Here is a 24222-nt window from a genome sequence, read left to right on the forward strand (position 1 = left end):
TCTGCCCTGAAAGCCAAGAGGCAAGGCCTCATATGACACTTAGGGAGACATGCAGAAAGACCATCAAATGCTAAGTTAAAATGAGAGAGAACAAAATGAGGGCTCCCATATCTATTAACATCTCAGCAGCTCTGAGGGACTGTAAGATGGGGGAGGGCAGGTAGCATAAGTAGAGTGTATTACACCCCAGCCCAGGATGCCCAAACAGAATGAGATGGCGATGGGAAACTGGTATTGCAACAGTGAAGTATCAAGCTTCTACTATTATGATGAGTTCTTATACGACTGTGCTATGTTCTATCACTAATGTAGTGCAGACTACTAGGAAGTCTCCCTGAGCTCATGAGGTTGGAAACCCGGCTTGGACAGAACAGCCAAGATGTAACACACCCTGCAGAATGGCTGAAACAAGACCATCTCTATTCCTGAAGTGCTATATAGTTTGTACTGTCTGGAAAAGGTGAAAACAGACTGTCATTACTTCTAATATAGGCAGGCCACAGGAGTAGCCATGCTTCTAGTGCTGTATGATCTAACAGTTCCATCCATTACCTTACTTTCGATGGCAAAACAGTAGGATACAATGGACCAGCTTGGAAGAGATCTGTCTGAACATCATGCTGAACACTTTTCCTGTTGCAAAGGACACAAGCTGGTTGCAGCTTCCAAATTCCTCAATCCTGTGTGAACATCTGTTGCTTGTGCACATCCTGGGAAAGAGCAACCTTCTTGAATTGGTTGAGGGCAATGTCTGTGACCACTTTTGGCATGGATGAGCGGATTTGCTCGCAGATTAACAATGTCCTTTTTGAATCCTAAACATAGCCCTTTAAAAAAAGGCAGCTACCAACAAAGCCACTTCCTAGGCAAGTTGAAAGGGAAGTGTGGCTGCAGGCTCAAATGGTGCCTGGGCCATTTTTTTTTTTTGGGGGGGGGGGGGCTGTCAGTTATTCTTGGACCCAAGTCCCAAGGAGTAGTAGTCTTTTTGTCTTTTATATAAGAAGTAGGCATGGGGGGTGCAAAGGAAGGCAGGCTGAAACAGCTGAAAGATTCACCTTAATGGAAGAACCAGCCAACTCTCTACTGAGCAGCTCACTTAAATACTACAGAATCAGGGACGCCAGTGTTGTGACAGCATCCCAGTTCCTTTCATGGTGCAGCAGGGAAACTGCTTCCATTTCAATAACTAGGGTTTGCTAGTCTCCTTAGGTATGTAAAGTCATAGCTCTCAACCTCTTAGCACAAAAAATCGGGACAAACCCCCAAAAATTAGGGCAAATTTTAAGTATTGCCCTTATAAACTTAGAACGTTGCTAGAATAAAAAAGATCTTGTGTTACCATGTATTTTCTGAAGGACATGAAAACAAACTCAAATGCCTGTTTATTTAATAAATTCACTCCTCACAGATTTTTCACAAAAATTCATAAAACCACAAATTTTATGAGGAACAGACTAAAAAAATATGAGGAGAAAATCTGGACATTCTGCGAAACTCTGGACAGCTGAGACTGAGAGGTATGTGTTAACTACATCCTCACTAAACTAGTATGCAAATACATGCAAATGTCAGGCACTGGCAATAACACCTTTCCAGCCTGCCAATATATCAAATCAGTCATCCAAATCCAAGTTATTAAACATCTAAACTAGTGCTGGTTTTAAATATAATCTATTTCCTGCCGCAAATGTAAGGAAATTGGGAGTCTGTGGTCCTTGTGAATGACCAGAGTTAAATATTCCCAGCCGTGGGCTACAACATCTAAACACTGGGCTGCATTAGGACTCCCTTGTTTTGGGAGGCTAGAGTGTCCACCTGCAGGTGCAGCACAGGTTTCTCACAGCACAAACCACCACTGCTTCCTTGTCCAAAAGGATGCTATCAACAGCAGCCTCGTCACAAACATCCCTTACTTTCTGGGATTACCCTCAAGAGTAAGGGGATGAGAGGAAAGTAAATAAAGAAAGGGAACCTGTCAATTTTGAAGGAGAAAGCATCTTTGTATGCTGATGCGGTGCAGAACTTCTTGAGCACTCTGTTGCCTATATCTGTAAACATTTCTACCTGCAAGACACTTACCCGTGTACCAGATGAAGTAACATCTTTACTCACTTTGCAGTATCCAAACATGCCAGTATGCGTTTGACCTAATTAGCTGACCCTTTACTGAATTCAGGATAGGATAGGATATAGTACTACAGCTCTGAAGACCCTAAAGGCATCTTCTGGGCAGTCATGTCCAGCTCACATAAGGTTATATCCAAGTTCCTCCCTATCTGTTGACGCACCATATTCCTGTACTACTGTCCTTTGTCACCTTCAGGACATCCTTCACCCAGACTGCCTGCATCAAGGCAATTACTTCTCACATTTCTGTGGTTTCTGTGGGATCCATCCCACAGGCACTGGATCTCGAAGGTCTTTGAGTATGCCACACATGGAGCATCAGTGGTTACGGCCAGACTAAGCAGCCTGCATGAATGGTACATCTAAGTTCTGCCCGACATGAATGGACCAACACTCCAGCTCTTGGGTTATTCAGGATAAGACAGATGTCATCTCTTCCACAGACTAAATGTTGGTCAAAATCAAACTTAAGTATCGCTGGAACTTTTGTGTGTGCATCTTTGCCAGCGGTGTTTTCAGAGTAATGGAAGTCATGCAACTGAGTGACCTGAAGCATTCTCATGTACCATCTTGTGGAACTACAACAAGTATCCCATCTTCTCTTGAGAAAAAGATGGCCTTCTGGCAGATGGAGTCCATAGCTGCCCCAAATTAAGATCACGTTTTTGGAAGGGTTAATGGATTAATGTGGAAATTCTGAAAAACAAAATTCAAGACTTTGGAAGCAATCCATGGTGAAATGGAGGACCCTGTTTACCCCCTACTATGACAGTGCCTGAATGATGATAGTCATCATGACAGGTGTACACAATGTTTTTTGTTCTGCACCAAACTATTACTGGAGACAGGCTTGTTAAGAAAACCCATGGTGATAGCAGCCAATCCAAAGGGCAAGGAGATAAACTGGTAGTGGGAGCTACCTGCCTCAAGCAAAGTCTGTGTTCCTCATGAATGGGAATGTGAAGAAAGGCATCTTGAGGCCCACACTTACCATCAAGGCCTGCAGAAGCAGGACTGGTAGCAAGGATCACAACTGGCAACATTCTGAATCTGGGAACTCTGTGGTGCATACTGGAATTTTGAAAGGTCCAGGATGGTTTCCATAGCCCTTCCATACTCTGCACCAGGAAGAGACTTTATTAGACTCCTGCTTTGTTCCTCTCTGGGAACAGTTTTTTTTTTTTGTACTCCCCTTCCCCTGTAGTAGCAGTAGCTGGTGAATAAAGGAAATTAAAAAGCACCTGGTCTTCTGGCAAGGGATAGATACCCGTCAACTGGGGAACAGTACAAGATCCATAGCCACGGCTACGCACTAGTGCTAAAAGACTTTTGCAGTCACCTCCCATGCTTTCTTTTCTGTTCCCCTGTCATTTTGGTCTTGCACTGCACCCCCCTTTCCCCAATCCCCAGCCTTCCCTTCCCTGATAGTATGAGCTTGGTTTACAAGGGTAGTTCCTGTCATGTCTGGTTATGTGGGGAAGTTTAGGAGATGCTTCACACACTACAAAGAATTGGCCTTTCCTTTGTCTCTAAACAATTCACTAGACTGAGTCTTAAAGAGCAGCTCCTTGTCCAGTGCTATACAGGAAAGCTGCACTTTGACACTTTCTGGCAGAAGGTATAGCTCCAGCCAGGCATGTACCATAGCTGTAGCCCTGGATGTTGCATCTAGACTGTTACAGTCAAACTTCATAAACCACTGTGTTGCAAAACTAGCCATCTTTGTGAGTTCTAAGAATTTTTATCTCTGGTACCAGACACCTCAATCTTCTCCTCAACTTGATCCAGAACAATCATTTTTATTTGAACATACATGTTTGCCATGAAGGCGACAATGGCAAGTGTTTACACCTTCTTCCCAAAACAATTTAATATTCTGATTTTCTTGTCATTTGGGAGCATGCTAGAGGACAGGAACCAATATGAACCCCTTGATCTGTCACAGGGTTCTTAAAAAAAAAAAAAAAAAAAAAAAAAAAAACAGGCAACTGTGACCAAATGATTCCTGCTATTGCAAAACAGCAACATTTGCTGCTAATATACCCAACAGGACCCATCATTGGCTTGGATGTCCCAATCTGTTATTGCTCAATCAGCTCACCACTGCCCACTTTATCCCCAAACCTGAAAACTGCCCTGCACTCTTCAACCTAGTGCAACTAAATACCAACCCCAGGACCCTTAGATCATCTGATAAGCTTGTATTCAAGGTTACAAAGTCCCATAATTACTTCGGTGACTCTTTTCTCCTTTAAAGTAGCCAAACAGTGGAACCTATTAACCCAGAATATCTTAAAAAACACATTGTCATAGTTTCAAAAAACTCCTAAAGGAATACCTTACTCAACAATGGCTATGCTCCTGTAATACTCCTTGCTAGTTTCTCATGCCTTCGATCAAATATTTTCTATTATGCTATCTTCTTGTCTTCTTCTACAAATTGAAAATACCACAATGGTTTTTAGTTATATATTTCATGAGTTTCATATTGCTAATACGGCTTAAAGAAACGTAATGTTTTCTGTTTTACATTCACCTTTTTGTAAATTGTGATTGTTGGGAACGGTCAAGCTTTTTTGTATATTGTTTGTAAATCTTTTAAAAATGTTTGTAATCTTTTTGTACTGTTATTACGGAGATAATCTCCCCGGGTCTCCGCTGAAAACTGGTTACTTGCCCAGTTAACAAATGTAAAAGAAAAGAAAATACAATAAAATAAAAGGCATCTGTCAGGTTTCTTAGGTGCAAGGGCTTAGTCTCCAGTTCCTTAGTCATTGCCAAAACACCCCAAGCCCCCAAAACAGAAGTAACAACCACAACATTTAAGGGCACTCAGACCCAATAAGCCAAAATACCTTTTTTGGACATCTGATGCCTTCTTGCCTTTCCATACAAAGTACGCTTTCATTCTCCAAATAAGATTTTACTATGGACAAGGTGACAAAAATGTCTCCCGTATCTGTTCAAATTCAGAGAGGAAGAAAGCTTTGGAAAAATAATCAATTTAATCTTTAAGCAAAAGTGGTTACCTTTTCAGGTAGGGATCACAGACTTATTAGATGGAATTCTAAACAGAGGGAACAGACTCACAGACACTCACAGACACTCACAGACACTCACAGACACTCACAGACACTCACAGACACTCACAGACACTCACAGACACTCACAGACACTCACAGACACTCACAGACACTCACAGACACTCACAGACACTCACAGACACTCACAGACACTCACAGACACTCACAGACACTCACAGACACTCACAGACTCTACCATTTGGAAACAGCCTGGGTAAGGACCTGACCCGTATCGGACCACATTTCCACAGAACATGTGGCACGTGAACATGGTTTTTTTTTTTTAAGGTTTGATATAGATCACAAGACTGCATTGAAAGAGGGGATCCATGGCCAGACATGCTTATATGGCTGACAAATTATCCTTGATACAAGGGAGACTGACCCATAAGATAGTAACTCAAATATTGTAAAACCAGAGAAACACTAGCTCTGAACAGGTGCTGATGGTTTTGTTGGCACCAGCTAGAAAACATTTTCCATTTACTTCTACAAGATTTTCAAGTAGAATGCTTTCTTGCCTCCATTAGTAACTGCTGCAAGTCCTCAGAATACAGGTACCTAAAAGGTAGTAGGACCCCATCACTCAGGTAGTCAGTCAGTTATTTGAGGTCAGGACATATCAAACACCTCAATCTTATGTGAGTAAATCCAGTCTATGAGGAAGCTTGCAGTAACTGCCCCTGGCCATTTCTAAAATAAGGGAGAATCTCACAGTTGTGTGGTCCAGAAGTGAGTCACCACAATGATCTTGGGGAGATTCCTTCTGAATCTACAGAAGTACCCTGGACATCAGTGGCATGGGTGGAAAAGCATGTAGGAACACTCCTGTCCAAGTAAAAGAAAAGGCATCTTTGCTGGGCCTTCTTTTAAGTAGTCCAGGAACAGAATTTTGGTCAGTTGATCGAGAGAGAAGGCAAAAATGTCTACTTCACAGATGGATCAAATCGTAGAAGATAACCCAATTTAGTTTCCATTTGCTACAGTCTGCCTTGATCTTGCTCAGCTTGTTTGCAACACAATTTTGCTCTGATAGAATTTAAGATGCCTGCAGAGTCAGGCTGTGCTGTACAACTATAACCCATACGAAAATGGCTAGTCTGCACAGTGGGCAAGATCTGGTTCCATCTTGCTCATGTACCACACTGTGGTACTGTCTAACCACTTGAAGAGGACAAGAGACCACAGATGATTCAGAGCGAGCTGACAGCCTTTACAAGAGCTAGCATCTCTTACGGTTGCGTGTTTTGGCTTGTCTTTCTTGTCTCACAAGACCCTGTATTTTACACCCATTGCACTGTTCCCCAAGCAAAGTCTGAAATGTCTGTTGTGACTGCTTTGCAGCAGGATGAGAAAATGGGAAACCTAGATTCTGAGAAATTTGATGTCTCCACTAAGTGATTTCTATGTCAAAAATCCCAGAACTGGAATTTGAAAAGTCGAGTGTTCATGCTGAGATCAAAAAGACTTCAGATACCACTGTATCTCTCACATAGAAGGATCATGGAAGCCAAGACACCCAAAATCCTGAAGTATTCTCTCACCATGTCAGAAGTCTCCGTGGAAAAACCCTGGAATAAGTAAATATTTTATTTTTCATGTGGAAGAAATGCTCTTTGCATTGAGGTATCTAGCAGGCAACCCAGAAACTATACAGTGCGAGTTAAATGTTCTCTTGGAAACCTAGTCATCGCAGCAGATCTCTTAATTAGGCTAGGGAATACGTGCACTTTGAAAAAAGACCCTACAAAGAGCACATTTCCTAAAAATGGAATATGGATACCCTGTAGCCTGCAATGGGCTATAACAAGAGCTAGGTAGTTTACAAACACCCTTACAGCCCAAAGGGTGAAAAAGAAAATGGATAATGAGAAACACCTGAAATCTGGATGTATAGAACTGTGATGATATGCATCTTTTAAATCTAAGATTACTAGAAAACTTGAATGAGGAAAAAGGGGTAAAGACATTGTGATGTGAAATCACACTGAACTTGGGCACTATCACAAAGTGATTCAGGACAAATATACAGAACTTGTCACCAGGAATTCTCTCTTTAGCACAAAAAACATTTGAATAAAATCATTCTAACGGAGGCTAATGGGAAAGCCCCTCCCCCCCCAATAGCATATTATGCAAGACAAGGAAAAAATGGTTTGGTCTGGCAGATGAGGAAGAATCCCCTGAAAAGGAGCAATTTCTTCCCACTAACATTTGTATCCCAAATGGATTATATAAAGGACCAAATTGTCTGAGTACCTGTTACCAAAAGATAAATGGAGATTCACAAATTCTGGAAGGAATAAGAGACTGCCAGGGTGGGGGAAACTAGGTCCTTATATAGGCATTCTGACTAGAGTGATTCCAGCTTTCTTTTTGAGCCTCTCTGCCAATGTTTTTTAAACTTCGGCTTACCAGCAATTCTGCAGAGTATTTATTTTGTTTCTTGCCAAAATTGAACAAGGGACAGAGAATTCCCTAGAAAATTTAGAGAAGGGATGACAGAATCTCCTAGAAAATTTAGAGGACAGACGAAAAAAAGTTAGATTATCCCTCTCACTGCACTTGAGAACCTCTGCATGTTAGTATGTATTCACTGTTGCAGTCATCACATTTGGGTTATCTGCTTCCAGGTAGCTCTCAGGTCGGCCTGATTATCAAAGTCTTGGGTACTTTGTCGGCTACTGTCTTATCTTCCATGACGTCAGGTAGTCAGGGGTATAAAACATGCAGCAGACGCCATTACATTATTTTTCTTGCCCCAGATGTCAGGTACCCCCATAATAGGGAACAATTATATACAAGGTTACACCTCCAACAAAAAGCAAATACACCAGAAAGCTTTAAGCATAGTAAACAAGAATAGAGGTATAATCAATAGATGTCAGGGGGTTGGAGGGAGGTCAACCAGGACTGCAACAGTGAATACACTCGAACATCTACATTTATGGTGAGTGTACACAACTGTACTATGTTCTTCGTGTTTCACTGTTGCAGTCATCACATTTGGGTAGATTCCCCACAGCTAAGGAAGGGACGAAGCAATCAGATAGCATTAGGACCAGCTATAAGACCCTGCAAGACTGCAGTGGCAAAGCCAGCTCTGGATTTAGAGAAAATTGGCAAATGGTAATGCTTGGTGAAAGTATGTACAGAACTCCAGGTAGCAGCTTCTAGGATGTCTCTGGTAGGGGCACCTCTGAGAAAGGCTGTAGAGGTAGATGCAGCCCTGGTTGTATGGGGTCTAATCCCCTGTGGGATAGGTTTTCAATGTTGCTTATAGCATAAATGAATGCAATGGCCTATCCCATTTAGATATGGGATGCTTTGAAATAGCCTTCCCCTCTGCCCCTGCAGCAAATGTCACCAGCAGTTGTTCAGATTTCCTTTGAGGTTTAGTCCTAAGTAAAATCTAAATTGTCTGTGCTCATCTAAGGAGTGCAGTATCCATTCCCCTTTGTTCTGTGGATTAGAAAATAAGGTTGGCAAATGGACTGATTAAGAGCCACACTGGATACCACCTTGGGCATGAAAGCGGGATTGGTCCTGAAGGACACCCTGTCTGCATGAAAGATGATGGGCGGCTCCACTGCCATAAGGGCCTGTAATTCAGATACCCTTCTTGCTGAAGTGACTGCTAAAAGGAAAGCGGTTTTCCAAGAAAGGAATTTCAACTCTGCAATTGCAGCTGGCTCAAAAGGAGCAAGAGTGAGTTTTTCCAATACAAAATTAAGGTCCCTGGCTGGGGTTGGGGCTCTCATGGGTGGTCTTAAGTTTTTGGCCCCTCTGAGGAACTGCTTGAGCAGTGGGTGAGAAAAGAGGGGTGGTTCTGTGTTGTAGTGAGCTGAAATGGCTGAGGCGTGAATTTTGGAGGAAAAGGAAAGGCCTTTGTGAAGCATCTCAGTTAAGTATTGAATAATCTGAGGTAACTGTGACCATCCCTTGAGTTTTGTTCCAGGCATAGAATCTTTTCCATTTTTCAGCATAAGATTTTCTAGTACTAGGCTTCCTTGCCTCCAAAATGGCATCTAGCACTCATTTACTGAGGGATGGTAATGGAAAGATTAGGTAATTAGCCAGGGTGCCAAGATCAGGGTTTGAAGCTGGGGGTGCAGAAACTGGCTCTCCTGCTGTGACAGCAGGGTAGGGGTCTGAGGCAGGTGCCATGGGGCTAGCTGTGACACTGCGCAAGAGGGGGTACCAGTGTTGGCGTGGCCAGTCTGGTGCAATCAGTATCATACTTGGTTTGTCCTGTTTGATCTTTAGTATTACTTTGGAGAGGAAAGGCAGAGGAGGAAAGGCATACACTGAGATTTTTCCAGCTGAATAACAAAGCATCCACTTTCCAAGCTTGTTTATGGGGAGTCCTTGTACAGAATTTGTCCAATTGGTAGTTCTGGGGGGAGGCAAACAGGTCTATATATGGGTGCCCCCCATTTGTTGATAAACATGTTGAAAGTCCTTGGTTCCAGTTTCCACTCATGTGGGTCCATGAGATTTCTGCTTAGTTTGTCTGCCAGTGTATTTAGTTTTCCTGGCAGGAATTGAGCCTGTAGATGCACTTGGTAGCTCAAGGCTGTGTTCCACAGAGCCATGGCTAGTCTGCAGAGGGGGTAAGAATGGGTACCCCCTCCTGCTAGTTTATGTACCACATAACAGTGGTGTTTGTCCATCTTTACCATTAATTTTTCTGGAAGAATGTGGTCCTTGAAGGCTGTCAGAGCATTCTGTACAGCTAACATTTCTTTTTGATTGATATGCAATTGCATTTGACTTGGGTTCCATTTGCCCTGAATGCACTACCCTGCCAGGTGAGCCCCCCATGCATAGTCTGATGAGTCTGCTAGGGTTTGGGCGGCAGGGGGTAGAGTGAATGTTAGTCCCTGGTTTTGGTGGCAGGCCTCTGCCTACCAATGGAATTCTAACCATAGGCAAGGTATGACAGGAAAAATTGCTTCTAGATCCTGAGAATGTTGACATCATAGGCTTTTTAGATACCATTGTAGTTTCCTCATATGCAGTCTTGCATATGGAATTAGTAGAATGCACAAGGCCATAAACCCCAAGCTTGCAGTATTTGCCTTGCCGATAGCAGGGTTTTTGTGGCCACTAGTTTGAAGTAAGTTGTCAAATGAATTTGTTTCTCTGGTGTGAAGAAAGCCATCTAGGAAGTTGTGTTCAAGCTTGTTCCCGGGAATATAACTTGTTGACAGGGTACCAGATGGGATTTCTTTTCGTTTATGGTGTACCCCAGACAAGTTAACACCTTTTGTACAAATGCCAGATGATTCAGAAGTATGTCCTGGCTTTCTGCTCCGGAGGGTAACGCAGGATTGACTGACAGCTGGCTTTGTTTAATTATTCTGGCTTCGCCCCCATGATTAAACCACACCAACAATGGGTAAATCCTATATTACCCACACCCAGTTGTGGGATTACTGCTCAATGAAGTCGCAGATTCCATCACGGATGGGCTTTAACCTGATATTAACACTACAGACACTCAAAGCACAGCACAGGGAAAGCCCCATTACGTGCAGACTGCCTTACGATCTACACAACCAGTAATGGTCTAGGTAAGTTTTTTTTTTTTTTTTTTTAAATCTGCTGATCCTCTACCATCCCTGCCATCCAAATGCCTCTAATTTATAAGCACTATACTAAAATGACAACACAATAGATCATTTTTAGAATTGCATCTACTTTTCTAAACATCTATTTCTGACCTAATTTTATAAAGCTTTTTTGTTTTGCACTTGAAAATAGTCAGGATCAAAGCTTATTTTTCTGCTTTTCTAATCGGAAAACAAGAATGCAACAGGTTTTCAGCAGAGGTTCTCTGAAAATAGTCATTTGACAAAATGTCAGCATACTTTGAATTATCCTTAAATTTGTCTCTTATGTTTTTGTCTTTATAACTTTCAGTCCTGTACAGCAATCATTACCAATATCGCCTGAATGAGAGACTAAAATTCATGTTACTGCTTACATGTTATTCCACTGTAATATGTGCCCCATACTGGGAAAAACAGAAGGCTCTTCCAACTGTAACCACCTTGGTAAAAGAAATGTATCCAGTACAACTGCTTTTCCAAAGCTGTGTTCTATACAGCTTTATCACTTTAGAGACGACTGTTTAATAAAAATGCAAGCAACCCGACTATGGCTTCCGACAAATGTAGAATAGGATAAAACGCACTGCAGTCCAACTACCTCTTCTGTCTTACGCACAGCACAGACAAGAAAAAAAGTGATAAAGCTTATGACACCAAGAGACTACAACTAAAATGACAGAAGTTAAAAGAATTTGTTCTCTCTCTATTCCACACACAGTTGTTTCAAGTCACAATCAAAAATATAGTGGAAACGGGTGTGACGATGAGAGGTATTGCCAGCTATGCCAGGAGAAATAGGGCAGTGGATGTGTAACATACGCCAGCGCAGCTAGTTGGAATTTTGCAGAAAATTATATGTCATTTGTATACCAAACTGATTTGTACAGATGCTTGTGCTGAAAATGCATTTGCAAAGATGCTTGTGTTAAATATGTAACAGTGCGTCCTGCTGGAAAGAAAAGAAATATACATGTATATCAGACTGTACTGTACTGTTACTGATTAAATGTATACGTTTTAACAGAGCATACTTGAAAAGAGGTTAATCTCAATCCAGTTAACTTTGAAAAACAGTAAGAAATTAAAATTACTTAACTTAAGGCCCTAAAGATTGTACCTTACAGTTCTGATTTCAGCCAGAGACAAAATACCTGACAGACAATGGTTTATTAGCTCCTGTAGGAATGGTGAAAGTGCTTTGTTTTAGGACTTCCAGAGGTGGAAACGCATCTTAGCAAGCTGTGTGTGTGTGTGTGTGTGTGTGTGTGTGTGTGTGTGTGTGTGTGTGTGTGTGTGTGTGTGTAAAATATTGACAGATGTTAAATTTTGGCAGCTTCTAAGCCAAGGGGGTAGCATGGGAACCAGAAGTCAGATGACCAGATATATGTGATGTCATTCTGTAATCTAGGCCAAAATAATGTTTTAATACTAGGCGAGACAGAAGTCTCAAGAGCACACTGTTTTTGGAACCCGACAAGGACCCCTCACCTACTTCATTTTGCCTTGCTCTAGTAGGTGAACCAGGGAACAGTAATTCTTTAGATCAGTCAGGAAAATATAATGAGATTAGGAAAATATAATGAGATTAGTTAAGTACTGTTTTTCTGTATCTGTGAATCTATTCATGTGTTACTGCAATATTTCCTGTGAATGAAACTCTGGTGTTTATTGTAAATAGATATTTAGTATTTTCAAGTTGTTCGTATCTATCTGGTGACTCTGTGGCTACTCCCGAAAGCCTTACTGCTTTGGTCAAAACACTACCACTTGTATTAATACTAACTTCACTCAGTATAACTGGATACCTTTGTAAGAGCCTTAGAGTAGCTTGCTTTGGAATGTCTGGCGGCAGTAGCTACCTTATAGTCTGGGCAGAAGTAGGCATAGCTAGTAAATCTGTGCCAGCCTTTCCCAGGGATATGCACGTGTATGTGTGTGTGTGTCAGCTGCTTGGAGCAGGGACACAAAGCACTGGTTTTACAGAGAGTGGTGGAGGACTTGGCTTTTAGTCAGCTGAGGACAACTTCGCCAGTGGGGAGTCTTGTTGGGGATCTGGAGAGAGGAAAAAACAGCCCCCTGAGTATGTTCTCAGTGTGCTCTTAAGGGAAATTGTGCTTGATGCAGAGAGTTGGATCTGGAAATACTGGGTGTATCCATTTTTATTCCAAGTGAACGTCCCTCTCCAGTGTCAGTGGTGAGGATTCAGGCTCCTTGACCACTGGTCCAGAGAGGGGACATCACAACAGGTTAAAAAGGCTGAGAAGTTCTGATCAGTGGAAAGAGGGTGGATCACAGTTATCCTAAAACATTTTGAACAAAGACAAATCACATCATCTGTACTATCCACTAGAATTACTAACTACAATTTACAAATCTCATCCAGTCTTCCACAAGATGCCAAATACATCCCGACTTGCATGCTTTGAAAATAATTCCACACTCCAGATGTCCAAAACACCCTTCACAATAAAAACATTTTTAAGACCCCCTGGAATGATTTCTTAAAGCTTAGCTTTCCTCTTCTGACATTAAATTAATGAACTTATGCTACATCTATTGATTTTAAACCTTTAAGAAGCAATTTCATTTATCAAAACTGTACTGCAACCCATGTAAACAGATAAAACTGAATAAAGACCTGCTACTTTATTAGAAATGTATAACTGTTTAACACACTAATTTACAGAAAACCCAGAAATGTGTATGAACGGTCTAAACTTTTTGCAACTAATCTATCAAGTCTGAAGCATATAACTTTGTTTACTCGCACTGTTTTACTGCTCTGAGCCTGAGTTGCAGCTGAAGAAAGTCTCTTGACCAGTTCACCTACCAGATTACCAAACAGTACTGCAAATTCCAGTTGCTTGGACATGTTTTGTATTTATGCTCCATTTTAAGCGTTTTACTCATTTTGTTGTGTTCATGTGTTGCTTGCAACATAGTGTGCTACCCGGTAAACAAAAACAAAATTAAAATAGAAATGTAATGTTCTGTAGGCTATAATTACATCAATGTTAAACTGCCATTAATTTAGCAACTCTGCCCTCATTTTCTCCAACCTCCTTAAGACATCCAAGAACCTTTGGAGTAAATTAGCACATTTCCTGCAAACTCTAGACAACATGCCAACTTAACCTTCATACATAAAGCCCAAACATCTTCCTCATACACTAAATTTCAGGTAACTACTGCCTCATACCATAAGTAAAATCTCAACTTAGACATTAATCCAAAAATACATCCTATAAGCTGATGTTGACCCATAAATACCTAATGCACATGAACACTACGTGAATTGCAGTTCATGCATCACCCCAAATCTCTACCTACCTTCATCTCTAAACTAGCATTTTCATTTTCTAGTACTACTTCCTGTAACACACCTTTTGCCAGTACTCAAATCCATCAATTTGGTTGGTAAAAACTAAAGTAACAAAGTATTCTGTATTATCCCAACACATGCTGCTGTAGACAACTGTGCTCGTTTGGAAGACAAGAGTATGTTAACTACTTTCTTGCAATACATCTGTGTATAAGCATGCAATTAATAGGAAGCAAAGATAAACTCATGTAAAAGCTTACACCATGTAGTCTACAGGAATGCATTCAAAATTAAGGTTAAAAGGATAGACAAAAAATGCCGGACCTTGGGACCTTGGCACCTGACCCCCCCCCCCCCCCCACGAAAAAACAGAAAACTTTTCTGAAGGGGGCAAGCACCCCCCCAACAATCCCTGCAAATGATATTATATATATATATATATATATATATATATATATATATATATATATATATATATATATACACATATACATATACATATACACACACACACTCACTAAAAGACTCAAAGAAAGCACAGCCTTTGGAAAAGGGCAAACTCCAATCCCACCCTAAAACAATGAAATCTAGCAAAGCAAATCAAGCAAAATGTTACGAGTTATGACATTATGAGCACTCAAATCTTTTGAATGACTCCCAGTCTATACTACTACACTGACAAACCTAATCCACACATCTTAACTCAAAAAATTCTGAAATCTACTCACTATGTGTGATTGAAATACAACCCAACAAAAGAATCTGGCATACTAAATTATTTCCCATATAAGGGCTTATCTACACACAGTGCTGAATACAGCAGCTTCACACACTACCCTAGCAAAGGGAGGGAAGTTTGGGTGACATTTTTAAGAATGGCATTTTCCAGCTTGATAGACACCGACTGCTAGTAATACAGCAAGGCCCATCAGATGCCTTGAACATGGTAATAACAGTAGTCAGGCAAATGACTGTAAATGTAATCGATGGAAACCACCACGTTAGCAGCTTCTTTTGTTGTTACCTGCAGAGTACCTGCCTTGAAGGCCTGCTTAGGAAATTTCATCTCCAAGCTTCTGGTTCCTCTAACCCAATGCAAAATAACAATTTCTAATATACAATTGATAGAAGCCCCCACTAACTCCTAAAAAGTAGAAGAAAAATTATTACCAAGACAAGTCAATTTGAGCAGCTGCTGATAATCACATCTCAGAAAGATGCATTACATGTAATTTAATGGTGTTTAGTAGGCTAATGTACAAAAACAAATAGAACGACAGAATTTAACACAGAAGTTTAACTAACAAGCAGAATGCAAAAAAATGGTTGAAAATGAGATCAGGTAAAGTAACAAACGAAAAATAAAATAACTCCAAATGGCATGAAATACAGAAAAAAAATACAAGACAGAAATAACAGATATAGCTAGCCCAATAACATACAATAGAATGGCAGGAGAAGTCACTCCAAATGTATACAATATCCAGTTTAAAGAATGACAGCCAATGCTACAACTTTGGTAAAGATTTCTGCATTCCAACCACTCTTCCACACTTAATGAACTAGTTTTGTTTAAACACAAGTCACAGCGATGGCAATCAAATTTATCCCCCCCCGGGTGGTTGCTGAACAAGACTACTATATATTCAAGACTCAAACTACGTTCATTTGTTCTCCATCCTGGGTAATCCCCAGCAAAGGGAGAGTTGGCCAGAGGAAGCCATCATATAGAAATCAAAGGCTATTTAGATTTCATCCCTTGATCTGAAGGGAAGGGGGATGAATGACAACAGCTCAGGGACCACAATGCCCTCCATAATCCAGACACACACTCCCAAGCAAGAACTATGACAGCCACCAGCAAAGAGGCCAGGTGATAGAATGGCCACCTATGGGACTTAGCACTACCCCTCCTCTGAAGGAAGGTGGCGTTGGATGACCCCAGACTACAACCTCCCCGTCCAACTCATCCACCCTCTTATGCCAGCTCATTCAAGCACCTGAGCTGCTAACTGATCTTGGGACATTTTGACTGTAGTCAAAATACCTCTATGCTACTGGAATTATGGGGGTAGTCAACTGAAAAGCACAGGTTACATTTTATTTAATTTCTTTCAGCAACTAGACTTATTTAAACAAGGCATCCCTTTGTAAAAGCACAAGAGAGCAAGTAATTGTTAAATGCTTTCACCTCTGCATTGCTAACCACCGAGGCTGAACCTATCTCGCTTAAGCCCATTCATTACTCAGCAGTGAGGATTCCCTAAATCAGCTCTGGTGAGGAGTCTGTAAGGACCAACATTTACTCAACCACCAGGGAGTGTGTCCTAGATTAAAAACAACTATAAAAAAACATGCACATACTGTTTACTGTGTCTCACTCCCTGCAACAAAGAAATGTTAACCTTTTTAAAACTATTTCAAAGCCAAGAAAGTTTCTCTAACAGCAGATACCACTTAGACCTGGAAGCATGCCCTGTTTAAAGGAAAGAACCTTTTTAAAATTTCCATTTTCATAGTCAGTGCTACATTTCTGCATCAGAATATCTTGGGGTTTCTAAATGTATTATAATTTCTTATACCCCAAAATGAACGCCATTTGGCCTCCATAAAAATGTGACTTTGTCACAGCCTTAAATATTGTTGACACAATACAGTCTGCCTTTTACCTGGCATAAGCTTTTTTTTCAGTGATGGGGTAAGTCACTGGCCTCTCAGGGGGGCTTCTGGAAGCAGCCCCATCTCCCAAATAACAGAGGTGTACTAGCTGAAAAGTGCTGCAAATGCTTTTCATTGTCCATTTAAACCTTTTTTGAAGTAAATAATGTGTTTAGCAGTTAGACATTCTTCCACACTTTTCCTGAAGCATCAACCTATCAGTTTTATCTAGCAGCTCTTCTCATTTACCTATGTTTGACAACAGTAAGTTTAAAAAAAAAAAAAAAGACAGATTTTGTAGCATTTCAGTCGAATCTTACATTATCTGCAGTTGTACGACTAAAAACTAGACCTCCATGGACAAAAACAACAGGACATAGGTAGGTACGAGGCTATTGGCCCTAGGGCCTATATAAGCCTAACCAAACGATACCCTGGCTTTTGCCACCCAAGAAAATTTTCCTGTGCCCCTGTCAAGCAGAGCCACAGAAGTGATCCCCAGGGTGAATTTCCCATCTCCCATCCAATCAAGATTTTTCCTGAAGAGTGCTAATGAGCTTTGTTTGATATAGATAGGTAGTTTGTTCACAGTACGGGAAGTCTCTGGGACAGGAATCTATCCCTCCAGCATGTTCTGTCATTGTGGTGACAAGGTTTAGGTCCCTAGAGCGTGTAGCTTGGAGGGATTGGGATGTCCAACAGCTCTGGGTTTGACATAGCTTTGTATGTTAGGCAGAGATCGCCTCTGAGTAGGCTCTATGCGACAGAGTAAAGCTGGAGTTTTTTGAGACTGTCTGAGGCCGGTAATCCTTTCGGAGGTACTTCTGGGGCCTTTACAGTTGTTGTAGATGCCTTGTGAGGTACATACCAAAAGGGGCATTGTACTCTATAATGGGTACAATGACCTCTTTTTTCCTGGATGAGAAACCTTTTGTGATGAGGTGTGCCACGTAGGATTTCCTAACTACTGTGGTGATGTGATTATCAAAGGAGAGACTACTGTCCACCTGTGCCCCAAGGTCTCTTATCACACTTTCGGTGTTAAGCAGACTACCGCCTATGTGGTAGTTCATGGGTACAGAGTTTTTACCAAAAGGGATGACAATGCATTTTTTGGCATTGAGCTTGAGCCATGGCTTTGACAATAGGCATCTGTCTCGGTAAGGCTTTTTTGTAGTATGTCCACATAGTTAGGTGTTTTGATTATGGCTCCTAGTTTGCAGTCATCTGCGACCTTTGTTAGCCAAAGACCTGCTGTGTTCGCCTGTACTTCAGAGAAGTAGATACCAAACAAGAGAGGATCTAGGACTGAACCCAGTGGTACTCTACTTGTCACTGGTCTGAAGTTGGATTTGGAGTCTGCTACTTTCACAGTGAGTTCCGTCAGTGAGCCAGTTGGCAACCCATCTTGTGACATAGGGATTTATACCTAGTTTAGTGAGTTTATCTATAATTCCAGAGTGGGGGATGGTGTCGAAAGCCTTGGCGAGATCTAGATAGGCTGTGTGGACCACATTACCCTTATTTATATGGCTTTAGCGACAGTTTCAAACAAGTCTATCAGGTTTTACAAACCTGAACTGGGTAAGGTCCAGAGTTTGGAGATTACCAATGTCATTGTTTATAAGTTCCATGATGATACTTTCCATAGCCTTGCAGACCAGGCTCATCAGGCTAATGGACAGGTAGTTCCTGGGGTCTGTGGTGGCTCCCCCTTTGTGAAGTGGGATAACCATTGCTGTGCGCCATTCAGTGGGCACAAAGCCTGAAGTGAGGCTATGACTGAACATGGTACTTAGGTAGGGTGACAGTTCATTCTGTAGTTCATGTAGAATGCAGCCTGGGATGTTGTCAGGTCCCATGGATGCTGTGTTCTTGGCTTTGGAGTGTTTTTTTTTTTTTTTACCTGTGCAGCCGTGATTACAGGAACGTTGCATTCTTCCAGTATAGAGTGGGCCCTTTAGGGGGTGAGAGGGGGGTAAAGTTAGCACTGAACCTATCTGCCACGATGTTGGCAATATCAGTTGGTTATGTATATTTAGTGCCATTGTGCTGTAACTCAGCACAGATCTGAGTGTTGCCAATGAGATTCTTGACATAGCTATAGAATGGTTTGTGGTCGTCTTTAGAATCAGTGGCAATTTTGTTTTCATAACTAGCTTTGGAGGATTTTATGAGGGATCTCAGCTTCTTACTGAGGCTGACCACAGAGTTCCTCAAATCATGGGATTTTACTGTTTTTTGCAACAGTTTATTTCTTCTGCTGTAGAGTTTGTTTATGGCAGGGAACCATCAGATTGGCTAACTCTTTTGGGGGGATAGCATTTTGGTTCTGTTAGGGATTGCATGATCAATGCACTCGTGTAAGTGCTTATAAAGTGCATTTGTATAGGATTCCGCATTCGTACCTCTATTGTCAGTCAGCATGGGTGTCGTGAAGTTTGCCACTTCTGTCTTAAGAAGTGTGAAGCTGGCTTTGGAGAAATTTTTTTACAGTGGTTTCCCTAATGGGGGGTGGGGGTGGGATGTGGATGTTTAGGGTGATTAGCTTGTGGTCAGATCTGACCAACAAGGAATTGACCTCTGGTGTAGAACACCGGTTGTCCATGTTGGTAATGACCAGATCTAGGATATTGCTGACCCTGGTGGGGGTGTGGATAAGTTGATCCAAGGCATTGGAATTTATGAATTCCAGAAAATGTTGAGCACAAGAGTTGGTACACGAGTAGTTTTCCCAGTTAATGGCGGGGTAGTTGAAATCGCCCATTATTAGGGTGTTAGGTTGTACCCTAATATTTACCAGTGTATCAAGAAATGAGGAGTGGAAATCCTGGGGCATGGTAGGGATCTGTAGCAAGCTAAAATGTAGATTGCGGTCTTGCTCAGAGTTAGTTGCACTTGGATAATCTTGGATGCATTATGCTGAGCAACTAGCCAGTAGGTGTGGATATCCTTAATGAATAGTGACACACCTCCACCTTTAGTGTTCTGGTCCAGGTTAGGTGGCCGAAAGTTGTGGTATGAATTATAGCCTGGTAATGCAGGGGTGCTCTCTGGAGCCTTGAAACATGTCTCTGTCACTGCACAGATATCGATGTTCTTCATTTTAAGGAGTACCTCAAGTGAGTGCATTTTGAGGTTTAGACTTCTAGCATCAAGTAGCATTACCCTCAGATTTTGCTTGCTTGTACCTGTTACGGTGGTGAATTTGTCATTTGAACCTTGCCTAAAAAAGGCACTGTAGGGGTGGCAAGAGCCTTAGCTAGTATCCGTAATCCCAAGGGTGACAGGTGCAGGCCATCTCTGGCAAAGCATCGTGGATTGTCGATCATGTCATCCCAGGCAGACAGATACTGGATCCCCTTAGAATGACACCAGAAGCTTAGCCAATTGTTGAAGTCAATCATGTTGTCCTTATAGTGTGGTATCATTCTGGGTGATGGCAGGATACTACTTAGGGCTAGGGTCATACCTGCCTGGGCTACAAGATTGGAGGACTCCTCCATGTCTCTTTTCATGTAGTCCAGGGAGGTACGTCTCAGGTCATTCACACCAACATGGACAATGACAGTCATATTTGTACTTGTTGTGGAGTGACCTGAGTGCATGTGTTATGTGGCGGAACCTGGCACCTGACAGGCAGCTGACAGTAACTTTCTCCTTGTTTAGCCTGGTGAAAGGAACATCAGTGTGCCTGACTACAGAGTCACCTATGACTAGAGTGTTGGGTACGTTGTTATACCTTATGGGCTGTAGTTGACTGGCACACTGAGTTTGTGGGCTATGTCATTTGGGTTGTGTTGGAAGGGTGGAGGTTGCTTGCGTTTCTGCTTTGGAGGCCCTTGTTACTTGGGTAGATTTTTACTGACAGCCTCCGTGAATGTAGGTGTGTGTTTTGTGTTTCTATGAGTGTGTTTTGGTGGTGTAGGTTTTGAGGGACTATGTGATGAGTATGGTGTGGTGCAAGTGTTTACCTTCTCCTCTTGATTGTCTAGTCCAGTCTTGGGTGAAGAGAGCTTTGCTTCCAGTTTGGCTATATAAGTGCATCTCTCACATGTTGTAGTGTTGGGTGGTAGGAGGAGAGGGTTGTCTGTGTACATGAAGCAATTGCTGCATTGCCCCAAGATGCCCAGATTCATCAAGTAGAGAGGAGAAAACACCAGAAGCTGACCCTTAGACATGCCTGGATAGGTGCTTATTAAAAACAAGTAATCTCCGTGGTATCCCCAAAGTCTCAAAACAACCCACTAAAGGGTAGTGGGTCCAAAGCTTGTGAGGAAATTATTACTCTATTTTTGTTTTACGTGGACCGCTTGTCTGTGTACTTAAAGGATTTTCGACTGGAAACAGACTGCCTGCCTTGCTTGGATTACTTTTGAATACTTAGTAATGCTGTACAACTATATATTTTCTATTATTGCTTTTTGTTTTGTTTTGACTTAAGATGAGTTTACGTTCGCTACTTCTACTACTATTGTCTGATCTGATTAATATACAGTGATTAACTAGAAATATATGGACTGAAAATCTTCCAAACAGAGAAGTTTCTTACACTGTTTTGTGATAGGTGCTTATTAAATACTAAACACTGTTTTCCTCTAGACAAGTAAGGAAAGTTGAGTGCTGTAGTAATTTGTAGCTTATTTAGTGCTTATAATGAGTTCCGAACAAGTGCTGAGCTCAAAGAAACAGATATGAGTGCTGAAACTAGAAACCTGGCTTGTTCTAAGAAACAAAATTACACTAGAAGGCGTATGTACTGTTGCAGTAATATTAATCCCTGATCTTTACATAAATATTTACATAAAATAACCAAAGGATTCCACATTAGCCCTTAATGTGCACTTTACTGATCTCAGCAAGACAGACCGTCTCAAGACATGCACTGTAGGCAATGCCCAACATGCAAGAAAACAGTATTAATGCACATGCTATTTGGAAGATTGAGACATCTGACTGAATGTTGGCAAGCTGTGGCCTGATCTACTGAACAATGAAGTGGTCAAAAATGCTTGACATTGCATCAAACACTGTTGAAGTTAGTCCAAGAAGTGCCAGTTTTTCATTTGTATGAAGTTGCTGTGTTACACTGGGGATAGGGAACATGTCCTTTCACTGCTGCCATGTGATTTTTGAGTTGTTATACATAATTAGCAAAGGACCAAACTCCAACTCCAGCTCCAACTTCAGCCCCAGCCCCCCCCCCCCCCCAGGTGTCTGGTGTTTTGTGGATGCTGCTGTGTGTGGTGTTGGTGTGTGTGACTGAGTTTTGACTGCATGCACCGTGTTGGGTACATGTGTTAAGAAAGTCATAGCTCACTACAAGACCACTTAAAGTCAACTGTTTATGGATAGAATACTTTAAGTATTCCGGTAACTCTAGGTCTACCATTTTTTTTTTCTTTCTTACCTTTCCTGTGGTCTGTCCATACAGTCCGAACAATTCTCTCAATTTCTCCTCACTGATAGCCTCTGGTCGGTCGATCTTATTTCCCAGAACAAGAATTGGCACATTTGATATCGTATCATCTGTCATTAGTGCCTGCAAGTGAACAAAACATATATACATTATAAAACATGTGAATCTGTTCTACTGATTAAAGTCAAGCCTTGCAGCATCGAATAAGCTCCTACTCCCCATGTGGTATTACTGTGATAAAAAGACATAGCTCCTAAAATAGTTCATGCTACAGAAACTGGCACAAAATGCATATTGAGTATCCTGTCCCCAACACAGCTACTCTCAAGCTATAACATATAGGCTGAAATTTGAGTGACTACCAGCTTGGCGAAGGTAGTGGGAACACAACCAACTGCTCTCAAAGTACAGTGGAGCCAGTATGCCCACCATGACAGCACATTCTCAAATCTAAGGATTTGAGTGACAGTTTGCCACATGAGAATATACAATCTCCTGACTTCCAGAACTTAGACCGTCTCCTGCATTTATAGATTTTCATTGGTTAAACAGAGTAGAACACCAATTCCACTGGACCATTTTTAGGCTCAGTCCAGGACAGTACAATATACAGAAAAAACAGGATATTTTCAAATAAAAGCATAATGAACAGCGAAGCATGTCTGACAAAGTACACAATCAGCACTTTAAAGCTGATACGGCTTCCCCTTACACTGAACAGGTCATTAACGCTATGAATAGGAGAAAATAGGCAGCACTAACTATCACACTACTCACTTTCACACTAATGTATGGGAAGAACTGCTGCAAGAACCTCAATAACCCTTTCCCTTATATATGCATTAAACAATTTACACTACAGCTCTGTTCTTTACTCTCTCACATTAAATACACTCAATTTTCAGTTTCTACGAACATATTTTAGTCATCTACTAGAGCACTATTTTGTAGAAGCCATGGTGGTGCAGCGGTAGCGTTGTTGCCTCACAGCAAGAGGTTCTCCTGTCCAATTCTCGGCTGGAGTGCCTTCTGTGTGGAGTCTGCATGTTTTCCCCACAGTCGAGTGGCGTTCGAAAGACATGCGTGAATGGGGGTGCCATCGTTGAAGGTTGGGCTGGTAACTCGGCACCATAAAAAAAATCTACTGCCAATCATTAGCGGACCGGAGTCCCGCTATGGCGACCCCTAATCAGGAAAAGCCAAAAAGACAAACAACTAGAGCACTATTTTGTATATATTCCCACATGCACCACTTATTTTAAGGCATTTATAGTTCACCTTTTTAGAATTCCATTTTATTTCCTTTAAATTCAGTACTTTATCTACAGTTGGTTTAATCCAATTTCCACTTTCACACAACTGATTACTTAGCTGCTATAGCTTACTATGTTCTGCAATTCCAAACCTTGTCACCAGGTTTTCTTCTACTTGGCTACCTTTACACAATTCCAAAAAAAATGTGAGTTTGCTCCCAGTTTCCTCTTACTCCCTTTACATATTCAACATTTCACCCACTTGAACGGAAATCCTCTGACATGTACTCAATCTACCTGGGTAAACAGTTCCAAGCAAAAATCCCAAATATTCTGGACTTTGTAGCAAACTTAGAAAGTTTCCTCCCATTGTTGTTTTGTAACATTTTTATCTATTATGTTTACTGATTGTAACGGCTATACTTCTGCCTTTTTGTGTCAGAATACACCTGAAAAAAGTCGGGCCAGTGTACGAACCAAGTTAATGATAACTTTAACGCACAATAAATACATACCACTCTAATCTACACCACACCCATATTTATAATTGCTGGAGAGATTCTTGGAGTTAATATAAATACATAGAATATGCCTCAATAATTACTATCTCTTCATTAACAGCACAATATTCTTGACACCACTAGAAACCCTATGAGAGCTTGTTTTTAGAGAGACACTTCTCTCTCTCTATATATATACACACATATCTATATATATATATATATATATATATATATATATATAT

The 24222-nt window shown here is 41.3% G+C and overlaps 1 protein-coding gene across 2 annotated transcripts in view; it reads right to left on the reverse strand.

Annotated features, from left to right (window-relative positions):
* Positions 1-24222, reverse strand: part of SAR1A (secretion associated Ras related GTPase 1A) — a 343486-nt gene that overhangs the window by 65643 nt on the left and 253621 nt on the right. For both annotated transcript variants that reach the window (XM_044056619.1, XM_044056620.1), the window contains exon 6: positions 22216-22347. In XM_044056619.1, the coding sequence (XP_043912554.1) occupies positions 22216-22347 (132 nt within the window). The remainder of the gene's footprint in view (positions 1-22215; positions 22348-24222) is intronic.

The sequence above is a fragment of the Protopterus annectens genome, chromosome 14.part0, assembly GCF_019279795.1.
Source record: "Protopterus annectens isolate FY-2018-M chromosome 14.part0, PAN1.0, whole genome shotgun sequence".
Lineage (NCBI taxonomy): Eukaryota > Metazoa > Chordata > Ceratodontiformes > Protopteridae > Protopterus > Protopterus annectens.